General features: G+C 26.2%; 2 protein-coding genes and 1 pseudogene across 4 annotated transcripts in view; 2 read left to right on the top strand and 1 right to left on the bottom strand.

Annotated features, from left to right (window-relative positions):
• The window catches only part of LOC100569986, an 8,639-nt gene extending 6,700 nt beyond the window's left edge, over positions 1-1,939 (top strand). The window contains exon 10 of the mRNA XM_016807932.2: positions 1,472-1,939. Within this exon, the coding sequence (XP_016663421.1) occupies positions 1,472-1,477 (6 nt within the window). The 3' untranslated portion in view covers positions 1,478-1,939. The remainder of the gene's footprint in view (positions 1-1,471) is intronic.
• Positions 1,940-5,452: 3,513 nt separating this feature from the next.
• On the top strand, positions 5,453-6,549 carry LOC107882175 (annotated as a pseudogene).
• Positions 6,550-7,012: 463 nt separating this feature from the next.
• LOC100169140 lies at positions 7,013-18,580 on the bottom strand. Of its 3 annotated transcripts, none has more exons than XM_008189176.3 (9): positions 18,204-18,580; positions 16,239-16,363; positions 15,298-15,450; positions 14,178-14,250; positions 13,933-14,096; positions 13,715-13,826; positions 11,787-12,007; positions 11,341-11,509; positions 7,013-8,099 (listed from the first exon to the last, which is right to left on the bottom strand). In XM_008189176.3, exons 2-9 carry the CDS (start codon positions 16,266-16,268, stop codon positions 7,993-7,995), a joined length of 1,029 nt encoding a protein of 342 aa, XP_008187398.1. In that variant the 5' UTR covers positions 16,269-16,363; positions 18,204-18,580; the 3' UTR covers positions 7,013-7,992. The 3 variants fall into 3 exon arrangements, with proteins under 3 accessions (XP_008187398.1, XP_001945290.2, XP_008187399.1); XM_001945255.5 differs by having other exon boundaries at positions 18,156-18,580; XM_008189177.3 differs by lacking the exon at positions 18,204-18,580 and adding an exon at positions 17,447-17,553.
• Positions 18,581-19,503: the final 923 nt, after the last annotated feature.

The raw sequence follows: 19,503 nt of genomic DNA on the forward strand, positions 1-19,503 counted from the left end.
ATTCTAATAATTAAAGTTATTTACGTATATATTATGTTATTATTTAAATGTACCTACTATACTTACTAGTAATCATTTATAGCCCTAACTATTGTGACTATTTATGTAACTTATATATTTATATGTTTTTATTCTATTATATTTGTTTATTTGTTATGACATAATATTTACTCAGTTTTAGAAAAGTATTTAATTTAGTTTTATATTATAATATTCATTGTTTCTTTGTAACATTATATGTGTCAAATAGTTGAAAAGTAGTATATTCATAAAAAAAAAACATTGTTGGACAGGATTTGTTTTGAAACTACATCACATTTTTACATGTTCTGTAACTTAAGAGGACGCTACCCTTGCGTATGTTGTCTCCATCCTACAAACGTAAAACATACCAAATTGTTTTTACTAGTATTAATAGTGTGTCGTTAGTTTTGATATTAGAGTGAATTGACCTATTATCAAACTTTTAGGTAAGAACCTTATTTAAGCTTAAGCGTTGGCGATTTCTTTGTTATTTAAATCTTCAAGTAAGATATTATAGGTATGTGAAATATCACAAATTAAAAATGCTCATATATCGCTTGAATATTAAAATATCAAATAAAAGCCGATGCTTAAACACATTATAATGTTCTTACTTAAAAGTTTGATATCAGGTCTCTATAACTTAAAAACTAATAGCACGTTATTGAATTAAGTGAACCAAAATTTGGTATGTCCAACATGTCGATGGTTAGAAGGGCGTAAACGCCACTTTTTTCAAAATCGATGTTTTTGCATATTGTTGTAAACGGCATTATTAGACATCGATTAATCGAACCTAAACATCGCTATCATTAGTATATATCCAACAATCAATATTTTAATATGTGGTCGTAAACCCCATAAAATTGGTGGGAATGAAAAAACTGGGTGTAAACGCTAAATAAAAGACGTAAACGACATTCAAGGAAATTTGATAAGACGTAAGCGTCATTTTTTAAGTCTTGAAGTCTCAAATCGAAGTGTTATACGGTGTTCTAAGGTTGTAACACAGTTCATGTGAAAATAATGTTTTTCGGCTCTTCTGAACAATTTGGAAATTGGCGCTTACGCCCTTTTACCTTCTAACCATCGTTGTGTAAGACAGAGAAAACAGATGCATGGGTAGCGTCTACTTACAATTTGTATTGTACAATAAGGATAATTTAACAAAAATAATATAATATTATCAAAAATCATTGATTTTATGGTTTTTTTTAATTGTACATAGTACTTTTGGCAACTGTTTGACCCATATATTATTATAATATATAGGGCTTACAAATACAAATCTTATGTTTTTCTTATTGTAAAACAGACAAAGAAATTTGTTATTTTTATTTTATTTACAATTGTAATACCGATTTGAAATTTGTAACGCCAATTTTATATGCAAACAGAATATTGTAAATGTTTAACCAAAATATGAATTTTTATATGTTGGTCACAGATGTAAATATTCACTACCATATTCTTCAGCAAAACAGAAGTAGCAGCATTTTATCGTCATAAAGTATATTATAATATTATTTTGAAATTGTCTACTTCAATGGTTGTCAACTATATCTACTTAAAATGTGTTGATGCTGTGCATTTATATGTAATTTATGTCATCAAGTTCCAACTTTAATACATCAGGAATCTCACATTTATTATTTTTGTAAATAAGTTCACCCATTAATATTGTATTCTCATTTTAATTTCATGTTGATTAACTCAAAAGATAATTTGATTAAAAAAAAATTATCTCTTAATTACATAATATTATATTTAACATACATACATCACATAATTAGATGCAAACTGTTTTCTGATTTGTATAAAACATTTTGTTAAGACTACTGTTCATGTATAAATTAGATAGATTAATTTAATTTTAATAGCTAAATTTGTAAGTTATTGTACGTTAAATAACTTTTTTAATGGTTATTGATTGTTTTTTTTTTTTTTTTTGCAGAACAATACCAACTTGTAAATATTTATTTTGTATTCCAAAACAAAAAAAAATGTTATTCATGTTAAACAATATAATTTAAATTTGTTATAAATGTTTGATTATTTTTCATTTAGTTGTAAAGACAATAACTATAATATGCAAGTTAAATTATGATCCTTGTTACCTATATTTTTTATTTCTTTTCATTTAAATTGCTAGTACCTAATACTTGACATCCGTTCAAATAGGATGGACAACACTGATACATTTTTTTTCTTCTATACAGTTAAAAAAGGGTGGGTAAGTGGATGTCGCTCTGCTGTACAGTAGGTTACAAGTGGGTCACTGTATAATGGATAGTATTAAATTTGAATTCAATGTAAAAAATAAATAAAAATAAAAAAAATAAAAAAAAATAATATCACTGTATAAGAAAAACGATTCTGAGCGGAGACGGTATGTCAGTCTAGATATTAGACATACCTATTATAGGTATACTTATCTATAGTATTAAAAAAAAATTGATCTATAATAGGTATCAATAATAAATTCCAAATTAATCATATCATAATATTTATTAGGTACTTATAACGCGTTATACATCAACAAAAAACCGTGGTACTATCATAGATATATAATAGTATACTTTAGAAGTTTCAAGTACCCACAAATAATATTATACAATCACAACAAAATATCTAAAATAGTTATTCCAGGTTTTTTAATATGTAATTTCGTCTAAATTTGAACTTAAAATTACTATAAAAATAAACTGTGCTTATGTATTTCTTAGAATTTTTGGTAACAGAATTATATATTTACGTGGAATCTTGTTTTAAATTTTCAATCCTTAGATATAAAAGTTCAACATTTTATAAATTTTTAACTACAAAATAATTATTCAATTTTAAATTTGGTAAATTTTGTTAAAATTTCAACTTCAAATGCTTATAAAAAATAATTGTGCCTAAAAAATAAATATTTTTCAACTGCTGTTGTAACAATGTATCAGGAGCCCTGTATTAATTTTTTACACTTTTTGGCCCAATAGATAAAACTTTATTGATATTTATAGAAAAAAAAACTAAAAAAATTGAAAACTTACAATGTCCGTAAACAGCTCAAAAAGAGTCAAATTATTTTCAAAATTTGATCGTATATAGAAAATGCTAATATAAACATTCAGTGAAATTTTCAAGTTTTTTAATTTCAACAAAATAAGAAAATCGTTACGTATAAGAAATCGAGTAAATACCAAATGTTGTAAAAATATGAATTTCAAACGCTCATAAAAATTTAATTTGAGTTTCTTATAGACATTTTTTTTTTGATAAAGGTAGATTATCCTATAAGGAATCTTGTATTACATTTTAAAATCTTAGTTCTAAAAAGAACAATTTTTACGAATTATAAACTCAAAATAATTAGGTAATTTTCGTGATTTTTCCATTTAAAAAAGTATCCTTATTAGGTATTGTTTACCATTTACGTTTTATGAAAATTCCATGGTATAACAGACTTAAAAGTTTAAGCGTATATTATGATAAACATGTACACCTTACTTAAATTTAATTACACCTACTCAATCTTGTAAAGATGCTGGAATTATTGATGTGGACATAATATGACATATGTGTACAGGAAAATAGATTTAACTCCTTCATGCATGAATTTTCATTTTTTTCCGAAAAAAAATGTACTTATGTAAAAATTCATCAGGATAATGGGAAAAAATATTTAAAAAAAATGTTCAAATTTAACTTCTCCTAAAAGTTGACTAAAGTTTAGTTTGGGCCAAATATGGCCTTTTTGCATGAAAGATTACAATATTATATTTATGTTATTTGGAGAATATGCACTCAAAGTCTCAACATTTGTTTTCACCGTTATTGATACTTATACAATGGTCCAAGTGACACTTACGAACTTTCAAATTAATTAATTAATTTTGTTTTCATTTTTTATGTAAAATAAAATGTGTGATATTAAATTGTATGCATGTTGTGACATAATATGTGGCACACAATAAGTTTAAGATATATTTCAAAAAGTATTATACTTAGAAATCTATAGTTACTTTTATAAGACTCCTGACAAAATTTACTACAAGGTAGTATTTTTTTTGGGAGTTTACCAATCGCGCTCTAAACATTTTAGGGTCGATAGACCAATTATTGCGCTTTATACATTTTAGGGTCAATAGGCGAATTGCGCTCAAAACATTTTACAATACCTAAGGAAAAGTTATAAGTTAGTTATACATTTTTTATGCGAGTATTAATACATAATAATATATAATATAAATAAATAAACATTTTTTTTCTTCACATTTAACAAGTTACTTTTTGATCGTCAATTATATAAAATGTGTTTTAATTATAACCAGTCACTCTAACCAGTAATCAATTGATCAATAAATATGTTTTTTAATTTTCAAGCATTTTAGTGTGTTTAATGTTTATGTTGATGTTGAAGGAATTACCTAGATCAAAAAACAATATTTCTAAATCTGAAGATAGCCGCCAGGCGTCAAATTTTAATACAAGCGCAATTTAGTATATTGACCCTAAAATACAAATTTTGTTTTGGCGCAATTGGTCCATGCCCTTTTATTTTCTTAAATCAGTAGTATAAATTTTTTGTAATAATAACATTCAAAAACATTGTGTGTACTTTTACGTATATTATTATTTATTATAAATCATATACCTAGATTAATTTTAAGGCATTGCGCCTATATTGATTTCCAGTTTTGGATTAAAAATAAATAATAAAAATAAATTACTATATGGATATACAGACTGTGAGAAAAGGTTATTAAAACAATTTCTGGACGGCCTCGAAACTAATTAATTATGCAAAATCGTCCGATAAATCTACCATGGTGAAGTCTCTCCCAATACCCTACAACGTAAAGCAATAGCATTTATAAATTATATGCAATATATTTTGAAATATTGAAACTGTTACACTAACCATTGTTAAAGCATTAAGTATTATGAAACAAATTAATTAATTTAAAAATAAAAAAAAGATTTAACTATTTATGTACCTAGAATTATGTTTGAAAAGAATGGTAGTGTCCACTAAAATACAGTGCCACATTGCAGAAATCTACAGCTGTAATCATTGACAATTGGTATTCACAACTGTTGTGGGTGTGGATGTCTATAGATATATTATATACATGTTTAATGTCTGTATTCCATAAGTGTTGAAGTTTGTTATTATAACTTGTAACTTGTTTTAGATGCTGAATTGTTTCTATTATGTAAACCTACTGAACGGGTATTACCTACTTAACAAACATGTGAAAACACCAATGATTTTAAGATTTTTAAATTCAAAGGGCTCATTATTTACTTCAGGTATGACAAAAGTAGATTTGTTTTTGGCTCTTAACTCATTAGTCGAAAGTCAACCAAACTACATCAGACCGCCACTATGCAAATGTCGGTCCCTAATAATATGCATGTAATCTCTCAGAATAACAACATGATGCATACTCAACCATATCAAGCTGTTCATCAGGTACGTATGACACCAATGTGTTGCAACTGATTATATTTAAAAAAAAAAAAAAATCAAGTTATTTTGTAGTTTCCAACCTTGATGAATCTATCCTTATTACCATTGACCACCATGGATTAAAAATATTTTTTTAACGTTCACCTTATTACTTTTCATACATAATATTTGTTATATTATTTAGAGTTAAAAATTCCATACACCATTTATTATGTTTTTAATCATTACTAAAAGATCACTAGGTAAAAGTATAAACAGTTATATATTATAACATAATTATTAATAATAATTCTGTATTATTGGGGTACCTACTGTTATAATCTGTAGATCATTGAATCTCAAATAAGTTTAAAATAATATCACATAATTAAAACTAAAATTTATTATAGTGCTATTGTTCTTATAAAGTAAATTGTATAATATATAAAAACAATATTTAAGAGAATCCAAAATTTGATTATAATATTGACTGTGAGAATGAAGAGTTATTTTTGTTATAGATTCAAATGTCTCACAATAGTTTACAACAGCAAAACTTAACTTATTATAATATTAATTTGTATATTTTTTAGATGCCAATGCAAATACCAAGGTTAACTATCAAGGATTTATTGAAATATTTGCTAAAGATTTTTATGATTTATTAAATGATCATGGTATTACAGTGAAAACTCAACTGGATTGTCATAATTTTTATGAAAATTGTACAATGTCATTGAAAATTCTTGGTTTCAGTAATGAAATCTCTGCGACTTGTGAAGATTCTACATCTACGTTGCAGTGTTTATTAGGTATCAAGAGACAACACATAATCTCTTTTTCACCACATTTAGGCGACGTTAAATGGGAAATAGAAGCACATAGTTAAATAAAAGTGCATATTCCTGGTACACTTCATCAAGGTGATGGAAGAATGATTGGAATTTTTGAACAGCAATTCATACTCAGAGAAGATCCTCACGCAGAAAAGATATTGACAATTTTTAACATAAATTTTATGATGCAAAGCATACAAGGACCTCACCAAACTAACAATTTACAAATTGATAATGTTTAATTGCGCTGGCAGTATGTTAGGTAAATTACTTTTGCGAAGTTAATTGTACTTACTAAAAACTTGTATACCTAATACAATTATTATAAGAAAATATTATGTAACATTGTTTAAAATTTTTATTTTTATTCTCTATTATCTGCTGTATAATATATTTATATATATATTATTTTTAGAATTAAGTTATAATATTAATAAATTAATTTTATTAGTATTGTTTTTTATTTTTGTGTGTCATCAGTCATCATAATTTGGGGCAGTAACACTACTTCTATTTTCTTAAACAGAATCTTTTCCAATAGTATAGTGAATATAGTTGGATGCGATCGGGAGGTCGAAATTTGAAATTCTCAACAGTTTTCAAAAGCGCAGGTAAAAACAAAATAAAAATTAAGAAAAAACTTTAATTTTTACCCAAAATCGGTTTTGGTTTTTGGTGTAACTCAAAAACAAATAATTGTAAATACATGCAATTTTCACTGATTGTTTATATTAGCATTTTCTATACATGAGCGCTCTGTAGGTAAGCCTTACATACACATACTGTGAATAGAAAGTAGAAATTTACAATTTTATAAATATGATATTATAGAAACATATTAGTAATAAAAAATAAGTTCTCAACAAGAGAAACCTTAGAATTAAGATAATATGCTTAAAATTGTTTTGGAGAATAGGTATACTTAGTTAAATAAAACAAAACAATATTATTTAAGAAATATATGTCATACTAAATATAATTTGCAAAATACAAACATTTAAACTTATTAATTAATATACTATTAAAAATGATATATTCTACTCAAAGGTGAAATATTAATTAACTGCATAATAATACTAAATAGCCAATCTTCAATTAGTAATTAATAATAATAAAAAAAAAATATTTTTGTTACTTATTATTGAGAATCAAATTATTTGATCAACAAATAATTGTTAAAACTTATTGGTGTTTGGAAATTTCCTCTCACCTTGAGATACTGGTCCAGAGTACTGGATAATTCCCCATCACCCTCTTCCACCTAAGATTAAACAGTGTGAGTGAGTGAGTGATCTTGTCAATTTTTTCTCTAAGCGCAGTAGTAGTTCGGGGTTTATAATTTTGCAGAAAGAAAATTATTTATGTTAAAAGTAATTCTGTAAAAAAGTTATATTGAGTTTTGAATTGTCTTTTAAAGTGTATTAATTTCAAAAACGTGTATATGAGTATACAATACATATATAACCTATCTATTTTAGGTTTAAATAACTATCTGGGGATTCTGATCAATTATTTAAAAGTTGAATTATATAAGTTGATATTTTTATAATGTAAACAAATATAAATATTACAATTAATACTATATCCGTACAATAATAACCACTAAGTGTCCTTAAACGTTATGAAAACAAAATAAATACAGTTGACTAATAAAGTTGTCTAGTACACAAACATATATTATTATAAATATGTTCATTTCTTAGTGACTAAATCATCTTCTATAGCATGGAAATCAAAATGCCAAAAATATTTGATTGCTGCAATACAACATTCCTTCTTAGCTGCCTTTTTAGTCGAACCTATAAAATATAATTTAAAAGTAGAAATAATTTATAGTATAAATAAACAATATTTATTATAATTTATTTATGTTTTTATATGAATAAACAATTTTTTGGCAAAATTAAAACTAGTATTGGATTTTTTATTTATTTAATTGTGAAGCTAACCTCGAAATACAATGTATTGACTGCTAATTCTATTTATTTTTATTTTACATTGTAAAGTGATTACTAGAGTTCGGATTTGTATGCATTTACATATTTGTAATGAGTGTATGCATTTCGATGGGAGTAAGAAATGTGTACGATTTGTGTAACAGATAATGCATAGAAAAAAGTTTATTTTGCATATATATGCATATATGAACATTTTTGCATATTCAAGCAAAATTTGCATAAAAGTTTATTAAGCCAATTATTTTGTTTCAATTTCATCGTAGAAATTATTAGTTCATTACGTATTGTTGGGAAATAAATGTTATTTTCCGTATGCTATATTTTTGGACAGTTTATGTTAAAATTATATCTCGTTTATCACAAGTCGCAACACGGTCTTGGCAACAATGCTGACTGATTTTATTATTAGACTTATATTTTGTAAACATGCCCCGCGTAGTGTCGTCGCGTTGCCGTTGTCGAGCATAATCGCCGGTCAATGTGCACTAGTGTAAATATATCATTTTGTGATACGCGTTCCGTAAATTTATAAATTAAAATTTTCATTTGATTACATTTTATTAATTTTAAAATGCCAAAAAGTTGAAGCACTATTCCAACCTTAATAAAAACATGGATTGCTATTTATAATAGGTACAACAGACGAAACTATTTTTTCCATGGACAGCGCTGTAGTGTTTTGTCAGTTGTGTGACAAAAACATTGTGTGCTCGAAATTATTTTAATTACAACAACACATTGATACCGCTTTACATAATAGTGCTTTACAACGTAGAGGAAATGAAAAAAAAAACAATTATTTGTATCGGATGCAAAACCAAAATCCGGTAACGTTTTTAATGAGGATCTTTGTGCAGCTTTGGTAGTATCTAATAATTAATATACCTTGGAATAAACATTAAATTCCCGAATTAAAGAATTTTTTGGAGAAGTATACAGGTAAGCATATTCCCGATGAGAGTACATTAAGGAAAAATTATCTTGGTCCATGTTATGATAGTGTTATTATTGCAATCAGAGAAGTTATTGGCAACTTAGATATTTGGTTTGCTGTTGACGAAACAACTGATACAAACGGCTGCTACATAGCAAATTTAATAGTTGGCGTTTTAAAACATGATACACACAAGTCAACCTTATATTTTAGCATATTGTAAAGAACTGCCTAAAACCAATCACTCTACAGTATCTCGGTTCATTAATGACAATTTAAAAATATTATGGCCTGCAAGGGGAAACGATGAAAACCTACGGTTGTTTTTATGAGATGCAGCAGCATATATGGTCAAAACAGGAGATTCATTAAAGGTCTTTTACCCAAATATCGTTCACGTAACATGTGTAAAACATGTTAAACAGAGTGGCAGAAAAAGTTAGAGAATTGTTCCCTAATGTAAACAAATTGATTAACAATGTAAAAAAATGTTTTTGAAAGTCCTTCTCGTATTCAACTTTATAAAGAAACACTACCTGGTTTGCCATTGCCACCTGAACCAATTGTTACAAGATGGGGTACATGGATAGAAGCAGTGTTATATTTAATGCAAATAACTATGAAGATATTAAAACTGTAATAGAAAAACTAGACAATGATTTGTCAGTAAGTGTGGAGAGTTGTAAGAAAATGTTCAATTTGCCTACAGTAAAAAATGATTTAGCATTTATAAAAATTAACTTTTCTGGACTCATTCAGGCAATCACGAATTTAGAAGATACTAAATTGACTTTAGTACAATCATTAGAGATTATTAAAAATATCATTTCAGAACTATCAAATATACAGGGTGACAAAGGTTCTATTATAAAAACTAAAATAACTCAATTGCATCAAAAAAATAAAGGGTTTCAAGTAATGGAACAAATTGGATTAATTATATCAGGTCATGATGAAATACAACTTCCAGTAAACTTCAACCATTGCTCTGTGGCCAACATGAAGTATGCACCACTGACATCAGTAGATGTGGAAAGATCGTTTAGTCTGTATAAACATATACTGAGTGATAGAAGGACAAATATGACACCTGAGCAAATGGAAAAATATATTATTGTCAACTCTTTTTATAAAAATTAAAAATCATACATTGATCTATTTATCAAAATATTTTTTATTAATAACAAAATTATGTTTTTATTGGTTTAAATTGTTTTTTTTTTATAAAATATCTATATTTTGTATTTTTTTCATAAATATGTACCAAAGCTATGGTATAAGAGGATTTAATACATTTTTATTTTTTATTATTCTCAATTAAAGTATTTGTTTTATTTGTTGAATATATTTTTAAATATTTACTGGTCTTTAATAAATGTTTAAAGTCGATGTCTAAAAAATTAAAAAACTAAGTTTATCTAATTTTGTTGAATTATTATTTATGGAAGAAATTAAAAAAAATATATTAAAATGCATATATTTTGGGTAAAAGAGCATATTTTGGCATTTTTGAGTGCATACAAATCCGGACTCTAGTGATTACATAAAAAATTATATATCATATTGTCAGTAGTGTTGGGTAGTAACATAACGCAAATTACAAATTATTGTAACAAAATTATTTTTGCTGTAACACTGAAGTAATTTAAATATATTTTATTTAAATTAACATAATTGTAACAGTAAAAATATATTTTTTTTAACAGTAAGTTCTATGGAGTAACTTGTTCACGTTATTAAGATAAGTAATGAATGTAGAATGTATGACAAAAACTAGGGACTTTGGAAACTACGATTACAAAAGTTTTTATAATAAATAATTATCAATGATATTATTAAAGATTCCAGGAATTAATACTTATACATTTTGTTTATGCATAACATTAAGTCATTAAAAATATATTTACTACTTATTATTTGTTATGGACTGCTTTTGAATGAAAAAGTAAAGTGATAAAAATAATGCCGGGTAACACAAATGTAATTTAAATAAAAATATTTAATGTAATGATTAACGTAATTTTATTAACGTAATTTACCCAACACTGACTATCAGTTTATATTAAATAGAATTTCTAAATCTATTTTCAATTAAATAAAAAGTTTAACATGTAAAACAGAAATATAATATCGTTACAAAAATATTACCTTGTCCAGTGAATGGAATGTTGTCTATTTCACATTTCACTTGGAAAACCGATGGTGTTTTTGAACTAATAACAGTTTCAATAAATTTGACACCGGGCTTCATTTGATTTATTAACTGTATTGGATTGCAGTTTTTTGGGTCTTCGGGAAACTTTCTCATAGCACCAGCCTAAAATAAAAGGGCTTAAGTTATAAAACGATAATATGAGTGGTATACTCATGTATATCAAATAAAATATCAGAGCTAACACAAAATATGAATAACATATGACCTTGTATATTTGTATTATCCATAAATTATTAAAATGGGTCCCACCAAGATGACTGATTAAAAGTCTTAATTTTAACTTTTTCCTTTCAATTCCAGAAAATTCAAAATCGATTAATTTGTATTACTAACTATTAATTTAGAATGAATTGTAAATAGTAAATAAATAATTACTCACTTTTGGCTTTGGTGGTGATTTTAAGACATTTGGTTGTTCTTCTTGTAAATTAATAGCTTTTGAAACAGGCTGTAGCTCCCATTGATGTATTAAGTTATGCATAGCTAATGAAGCGAAATGTGGCCATGGGAAATCCTCCTGTGGGGGTCCTTTAGGTTTTGGAACAGTACCATTTTCTCCATCTTCCGTCACTGGTTCCATGGGAGATTCTTCTTTTTTTTCTAATTAAATATATGTCAGTATTTATATATATGTATATACTATATAAGCTAGTTTATTAAAAGGAATCTAGAAAAAAATCCCCAAAGCTATACCTAAATATTGGATAAAGTTGTCAAATAAAAAAAAAAAATATAAAATTTGAACAATAATTATTATATTATTATATGATATTGCTATATAAATATTTATTTATTTATTCATAAACAGGTAAGTACCCTTTAGTAATAATAGTAAGTAGAATCTAAATTTGGAAAATATAACAGTGAAATTAAATAATATAAATTTTTTAATAAGTTAATGATTTTAAAATTAATCATATTCCTGTTCATGAATCCTAACATCTTAAATTATATTTTAACTCAAGTATTAATATATAATATACTACAATTATACATTTTATAATTACAGTAGACGCCGCTTATAAGACTCACGGATATAAGGTTCAGTCGCTTATTAGACTCAAAATCGTCTGGAACGATCTGGACGTATCCAAATACATTAGAAAAAAAAATCGGTTATAAGACTCAACACTTCGGTTACAAGAGTCAAATTTTGTAAAATAAAAAGTAGAAAATAAACTTTTTTGGTTATAATTTAAAAATAAATTGGTATTAAAAAATTAAATAATATTCGTGTTGATTATTTCTAGTTTCTGTTGGTACCTTATAACGTATAATAATTTTTATCGCAACGATTATCGTTATTATAGTGATTATCTTGCCGCTGCACAGTTATCGTAATTACGGGTACGTAAATACATACGCAGTTAGGTTAACTAATTTCAATGTACAATAAGAATATGAACAGTACATTTACAGAATATTGGAACAAAATAAAAAACAAACTAAAATTACAAATTTTTTTCAAAATAAATAATAAATAATAATAATTTTAGTTTTTTTTCTTATCAGGATTATTAAATTTATTCAATAATAAGTATATAATATGTAATATGTGTTAAAGTATTAAAATTGAAGCAAAATATGTAGTAAAATAAAATTTATAATTACAAAATTAATTTTTTTTTTTACCACTTAGTCTATAAGATTCATTCGGTTATAAGACTCACTTTGTGCTGGTCCCAAAGTGAGTCTTATAAGGGGCGTCTACTGTATAAGTAATAACCTTATCTAGACGAGAAAAAGTCATAATTCTACAATTATTCATAATTAGTGGAAGGTAAACTTGAAGACTCCGAATAACAAATTTATGTTGATTTTTCTCTAAAGTTAAATTATCAGTCTGATACTTTTAATAGTCAAACATATTTAATATTTATTTATTATAATATAATTTTGATGTCTGATATTAAACAGTTTAACAATCGATCTATTCATGAAAAGTTGTCCATTTCATATAGTGGAAACGGTAAATAATATACTGCATGTCCACAAAAACTCTTAAACAGTAATATAATAACTAAAAATATATAAATATTTAAGTCATTTTAATTATAAAAAATACTTATTTAAAAAATGAAAATTTGTATGCCCAGCAGATCAGGTTAGTTTAAAAATTGGTGTGAATTGGCTTTTAAATGTCATAATTTAAATGTAAGATTATCATCTAGGTAATATCATAGGCTTTTTATTATATTTTGATTTTAAAGCGTGTTATGAGTATTTTAAGAAGTAAGATTATATATAAGTATTTGCTTTGGGGATTTTTTTTCCGATTATCATTAAAAGTTAATAAGATCAACCTACCAGATCGCTCACTTATTTTTTTAGCCAACATAATGCGCAAGAAATTTTCACATGCTTTTTGTTTGGCCTGAGTCTTGGAGAAGTGATTTGCAGTATACATCTGACCATCAATCTACATTGTTTTTCAAAGTATACATTATTTATTATTTTAATAATAATAATACGAAAAAAATAAAATCAAGCCTTCTAATTCAATTATATCTCAACATTTATCTTACCTCAAGTGTAGCAGTGTAACCCGTAACATTATTTATTGAGTGCTCTTGTAATTGAATTGGTACATCCTTGAACAACTCAGAAAATACCATTAATGGACTTTTGGGAGATACTAAACGACGCATTCGAGCATTCAAGCGCTTTTTCCGTTCTTTCTTATTAATTTCTAACACAAAATTAAATTTATAAATTTAAAATAATAAATTCACACAAATGACAATAACTTAATTTGAATAGAATTGCATACTTCGTTTAACAGGCCATTTTACTTCAGACTTCTCGGTAATCGAACTTTCATCTTCAAGTTTTATCCGTTTATTCTATATAGACAATGAGACAACATAAGCAATTTTTAAAAACGTGGCGAAGAAGTATTTTCAGTTAGCGCAAGACACATATACTTTAGCAGATAATACATCAAAATAGTATAGCATAAATAATAATAATAATAATATTTTAATTGTATTAACTAAAATTATTATTATTATTATTATTATTATAAGAGGACAGTGTTTGATCTGCCAAGGTCTATGTAGTTACCAAAAAAGCTATGACACAATCCATCACAAATGATGACAAAATATCACTGACTTGGACTATAAATAAACACAATATTTGTGTATATATAGAATCCTACTTGTCAGATGATATGATAAATACCATCAAATTAACGGTTGGGTTTACAAGTTGCCAATCACAATAAACTAAAATTTTAAAATTATTTAATATAGGTAATTTTGTTATAAAAATATGATTAATTTTTATATCAAGTTTAATTAATAGTCTAATGCAACTAAAAATACACAAATTATTTTTTCTTTTGAATAGTTTAATTATAACAATGTTAGGTAATCTTATTAGGACTTTTATATTTATATAAAAAAAATAAGTATTATTGGCAACAAGTAATAGCTTCAACCATACTGAATTTACATCACCGCAACAAATTTTAAGCTTAGCTGTCTCACGTTTATGCGAGACGCCCCAGGAATAATATTTGCAATCTTTAATCCAAAAATGATATGGATTGATCAAATCCGCACTACGACTCTGAAATAGATGTACTGTAATTTTAAAATATGCGGCAAACTTAAATCTGTCAGAATATATAGACATGTTCTTTTGCAATGTTATAGTAATTTGTTTTTAATCTATACAAATATTAATAATTTAATAATTATGTATTTATAAATACATAAATGTAATTAATTAATTGGTATTCACTATAAAAATTTAATATCGCTCAAGGCAATGGAAAATAAACTTGTTAACAAGAATGGCGATAACAGTGATTTGATGTGTATATATTATGTAAATACGAGTATGTGACCATTGCAATCGTTAAATGTAAAAACATAGATATATACCACAAAATCTTTTACTGGAGACGTTTGAGTAACTGAGGCTGTCGGTATTTGAGTATCAACAACTGGTTTAGAACATGTTGATTGTTGTGATGGTGCATCCTGCAAGGGCATGGACTGTTGTTGAATTGGTTTTTTCATTGGAGTAGTTGTTTTCTAAAAATAAAAGCAAATATAGTTACTTTATTAAATACAATAAAATAAATAATATTAATATTATCATCATCATTATCAATTTATAAACAAGAAAACAAAAAACTAATTAATAAATAGTGATAAAACCGAGGGTCAATTATTGTATTAATAAAAACTTCATAAATTTAATATCAATAAGCATTTACAATATTTAAGTTAAGTAAAGGGCAAGTAAATGTATATAAATTAACTATTAGTCGAATAAATAAAAAAATCAATAATATTATGGTTAGGTACTGTTTCACTAGAATTTTTTGGGGCGTAAAATTTGTTTTATCATTATAATTTGATTTACTGCTGTGAATATTTTTCGTTAGGTATACATTTATTTCAATAATTACAATTATTAAATTATGCAAGATTTTTTTTATATACCTACAATTATTAAATAGTTAATGTTTGTGCAATTAGTACCTACTTTATATAGGTAAAAATGTAATAGCAATTTTTTATGAAATTGCAAAACAACTACACTCATTGAATAATACACGGGCTTTACAAATAATAATCCTATAAATTTAATATTTTACTATTTAATTATTTTAGAATTTATAATGTGTTCAATATTAACTGAGTAAAAATAGGCACATTACAATTTTTAAAAAGCACATGTATATCATAATTTAATCTTAACAAGACTAATATTGTATGTATTATGTATATCTCAAAGCATTGATAGGTATGTACTTAATATTAAATAGGTAATAAAATAAATAATGATAACAATGAAACAAATTTTAAAAGCTTACTGATGTTACACAATTTGCATCATTAGACATTGTTTGCTGTTGTTGTTGTTGCTGCTGCAGTTGAAGTTGTTGTTGTCTGAAAGTTTCAACCTTTCTGATATACTGATTACCGTGACTACCGCCACCTAAAAAATAACAATTATAAATTAGGAATTATAACAATTAAATTAAATCATCATTATTTGCTCATATATTATAAGTCTATTTACCAATTTCTGTACAAATTATAGAACAAGAATTTCAAAAAAATAGCGTGTATTAGAAATTTTTATGGTACCTATAGACTTATTTTACTCATTTGTAATTTTACAATTGTCATTTTTTACTTAATTATTATCAGGAATATTATACATAATTGGACCTTAGACTATAGCAGTGATGGCTAGTTTTGCACTCATCTGTTTGGCTATTAAATTTCACAATTTAAGAGAACAATTTCTTAACCAAATTGTAGGAAGAAAATAATTCTATCATAATTCTATTATTAATTTTAATAACCCTGTATGTTGTTTAATCAATATTTATTAAATTTACAATTTACTTATCTTATATTATAAATAGTAATGTAATATTATTTTCAGTCTTATTCTGTGGTATATACAGGGTGTCCCGCTAGGATTTACCTATTGCGTTATCTCCTGAGATAACAGATATAGGTATCATAAATTTATAAATCTGATTTTTTTTAGACTCAGAGACAAGGACTAGACATATCTTATTTTTTAATTTAATTACAATTTTTGGTAAAACAGTTTAAAAAATTATTTTTTTGTATTTTTATTTTTGAAACAATTGAAGATTTTGACTTTTCAACATTTTATTTTCATTGATCTCATAATTTCAAATAATTTTTGTAGTTTATAGGTAAAAAACTGGTTTTTGTCCAGTTATGACCCCTGTACGGGCTATTGGGTATGTCCTCACAGGACACCCTGTAGTTACTGTAATGTGTTTGTACATACCTGTTTTGTTTAATGAATTAAATTAACCATAGAAAAAATACATTTTATATTCGGTTGGTTATTATAGCTTATTGAGTCAAAATTAAGTTAGTTACATAATGTTTACGTTTGATATAGGAAGATCTAATATATAGTATATTATTTGAATACAAAATATGCTTACCTATTAATTTATTAAAACAACTAACCTATAGGTACTACAAAAATATAATAGGTATTAAATATTTTTTACTACAAAATATTAACCTTGTCATTGATAGATGCTCAACATAATTATATAACATTAGGTTTTCCGACAGGGGAGGTCTTTTTCATTGTATAATTCATATGTTCAAGCTTGAAAATATTAAAAAACCATTTTTAATTCAATGCAATTCTTTAGGTAGGCACCTAAATAAATAAAATATATTGAAATAAAAGAGTAGATATTCCCAACATAAAATTTTTTTTATAAATGTTTTCTGTTTAAGACTGGATCAAAGGATAAGGTAGGACCTGCATGATATTTACTGTTTAAAAATAATCTACAAATTTATAAGAAATTATAAAATATTAAGAGTTTACTCTGCATGTTAAAAAAAATGCATTTAAGAGGCATCTATTCAATTTAGGTTGGTAGAAAAAATATTAAGTTTAGCTAGGTAATGAATTAAAATAAAAAACTTTGGATAAATTGTTATGATTGTTTATCATATAACATTTGGAAGTTATTATCATGTAGATAGATAATCGAAGGTTTATAGTTCACATTTTAGCACAGGTGCCGAAGAGCACACATTACAATCAAGCATTTTTTAGTGCATTAACTAACTAGGCCATGGCAATATTACTAGAAACAACAATATTGTAGGTTTGATACGGTCACGACCCCCTAGTCCCTACATCAAAGGAGGGTGTCTGTCTCTAGGGCAGAAAAATATAAAAAAAATAAGTAACAAAAATCGATTTTCCGTACTTGAACTTCTAGTGTTGTACATGGCCGATTTTTCCACAATGATATTACCTATAAGCGAATGGTCTTACGAGTGGTCGAAGCTGAGCACTTGTTTCAGGAGATTGAGACTTCTGATTGAAAATATACGATCGTACTATGTATGTGGTGAACTACGAACGGACCGTTGGCGACCGGAGAGTGGAGTTATACTATAGTCTGTGGACTGGACTACTGAACAGACGTGGAATCGGATCAACAGCGGTCCTCATCCGGTCGACTTCCGAATAACAAACTCCAATATCGACGACACTAGTACAGGTACTACTACAACAGTAGCAAATGGCGTAGGCGTTATAAAAATTCAACCATGGCCGTGGTGAAAAGTACGATAGCGTAAACAAAAAAATGAAAATAAACGTTGACAACAACTGAACAACGTCCCGTAAACATAACCATTGTTGGTATAACACAATTTGCCAAGATCCGTAAGCTGGGTTACCAGCTACCATGCAATAGATAATGTTATCAGTTTTCGTGATTCTTCCACAGAATAATAATAATAATAATAATAATAATACATTTTCTCATGATTCTACTCTCTGGTATGCACGATTTAAGATGGTCTTAAATCGTGCTGGTATGTGAAATATACTATGTTAATAATATTGTGGAATACCGCTAGATTCAGCTAATAGAGCGTTGAATTTTTTCTGGAATCACGGTTCCCAGTGTAAAATCTCCTGGTATATACGTCTGTATGTAGTTGTTGTGGCATCATAATATTGTACTATTTTTATTCAGTGGCGTATTTACGGGGGGAGGTCCATGGGGTCCGGACCCCCCCCCCCCCATTGACTCGTGTTAAATGTTGTGTTTTTACATGATTAAGGAAAACAAATTTTATTACACGATACGAAGGATTTTGTACAAAATTTTAGAAGCTTCAGTTATCAACATTTTCAATTAAGATAGTGATTATTTTTGTTATCAGTTTGGTACTGAAAATTGTTGAAAAATATCGAGTTTATTTTTTAATTCAAATATTTTGTAGTTTTTTTCATTGCCAGTATCTACTAATCTAAAAATGCTGGGGAGTGGCACTTAATTTTTTTTCATAAGCCTTTGAGATGCTAGAATATCTAATGATGACCCCTTTGTTCATAAAGTGTATCTACAACTCATTTTATGACTGTGTTATATTTATGTTAACAAGTATGGTACCTACAACGGCTACATTTTAATATAACAATGCATTAATATTATTGTAAACCATAGTTAATGTATTCATCAATATTAATATAATTATATCAAATGTGATGTAAACAAACATTTCATTTTTGGTTCGAATATTATTAGAATTTACATGTAA

Source organism: Acyrthosiphon pisum, chromosome A2, assembly GCF_005508785.2.
Source record: "Acyrthosiphon pisum isolate AL4f chromosome A2, pea_aphid_22Mar2018_4r6ur, whole genome shotgun sequence".
NCBI classification, from domain to species: Eukaryota; Metazoa; Arthropoda; class Insecta; order Hemiptera; family Aphididae; genus Acyrthosiphon; species Acyrthosiphon pisum.

Bases quoted from the DNA above. Each gene is read 5' to 3' on its own strand.
- LOC100169140 (XM_001945255.5), bottom strand. From the start codon at position 18,177: ATGTACAACACTAGAAGTTCAA. The intron at 16,364-18,155 runs GTACGGAAAATC...GTTATTTTTTAG, and splicing joins GTACAACACTAGAAGTTCAA to GTGGCGGTAGTCACGGTAAT. The intron at 15,451-16,238 runs GTAAGCTTTTAA...TTTTATTTTTAG, and splicing joins ATGCAAATTGTGTAACATCA to AAAACAACTACTCCAATGAA.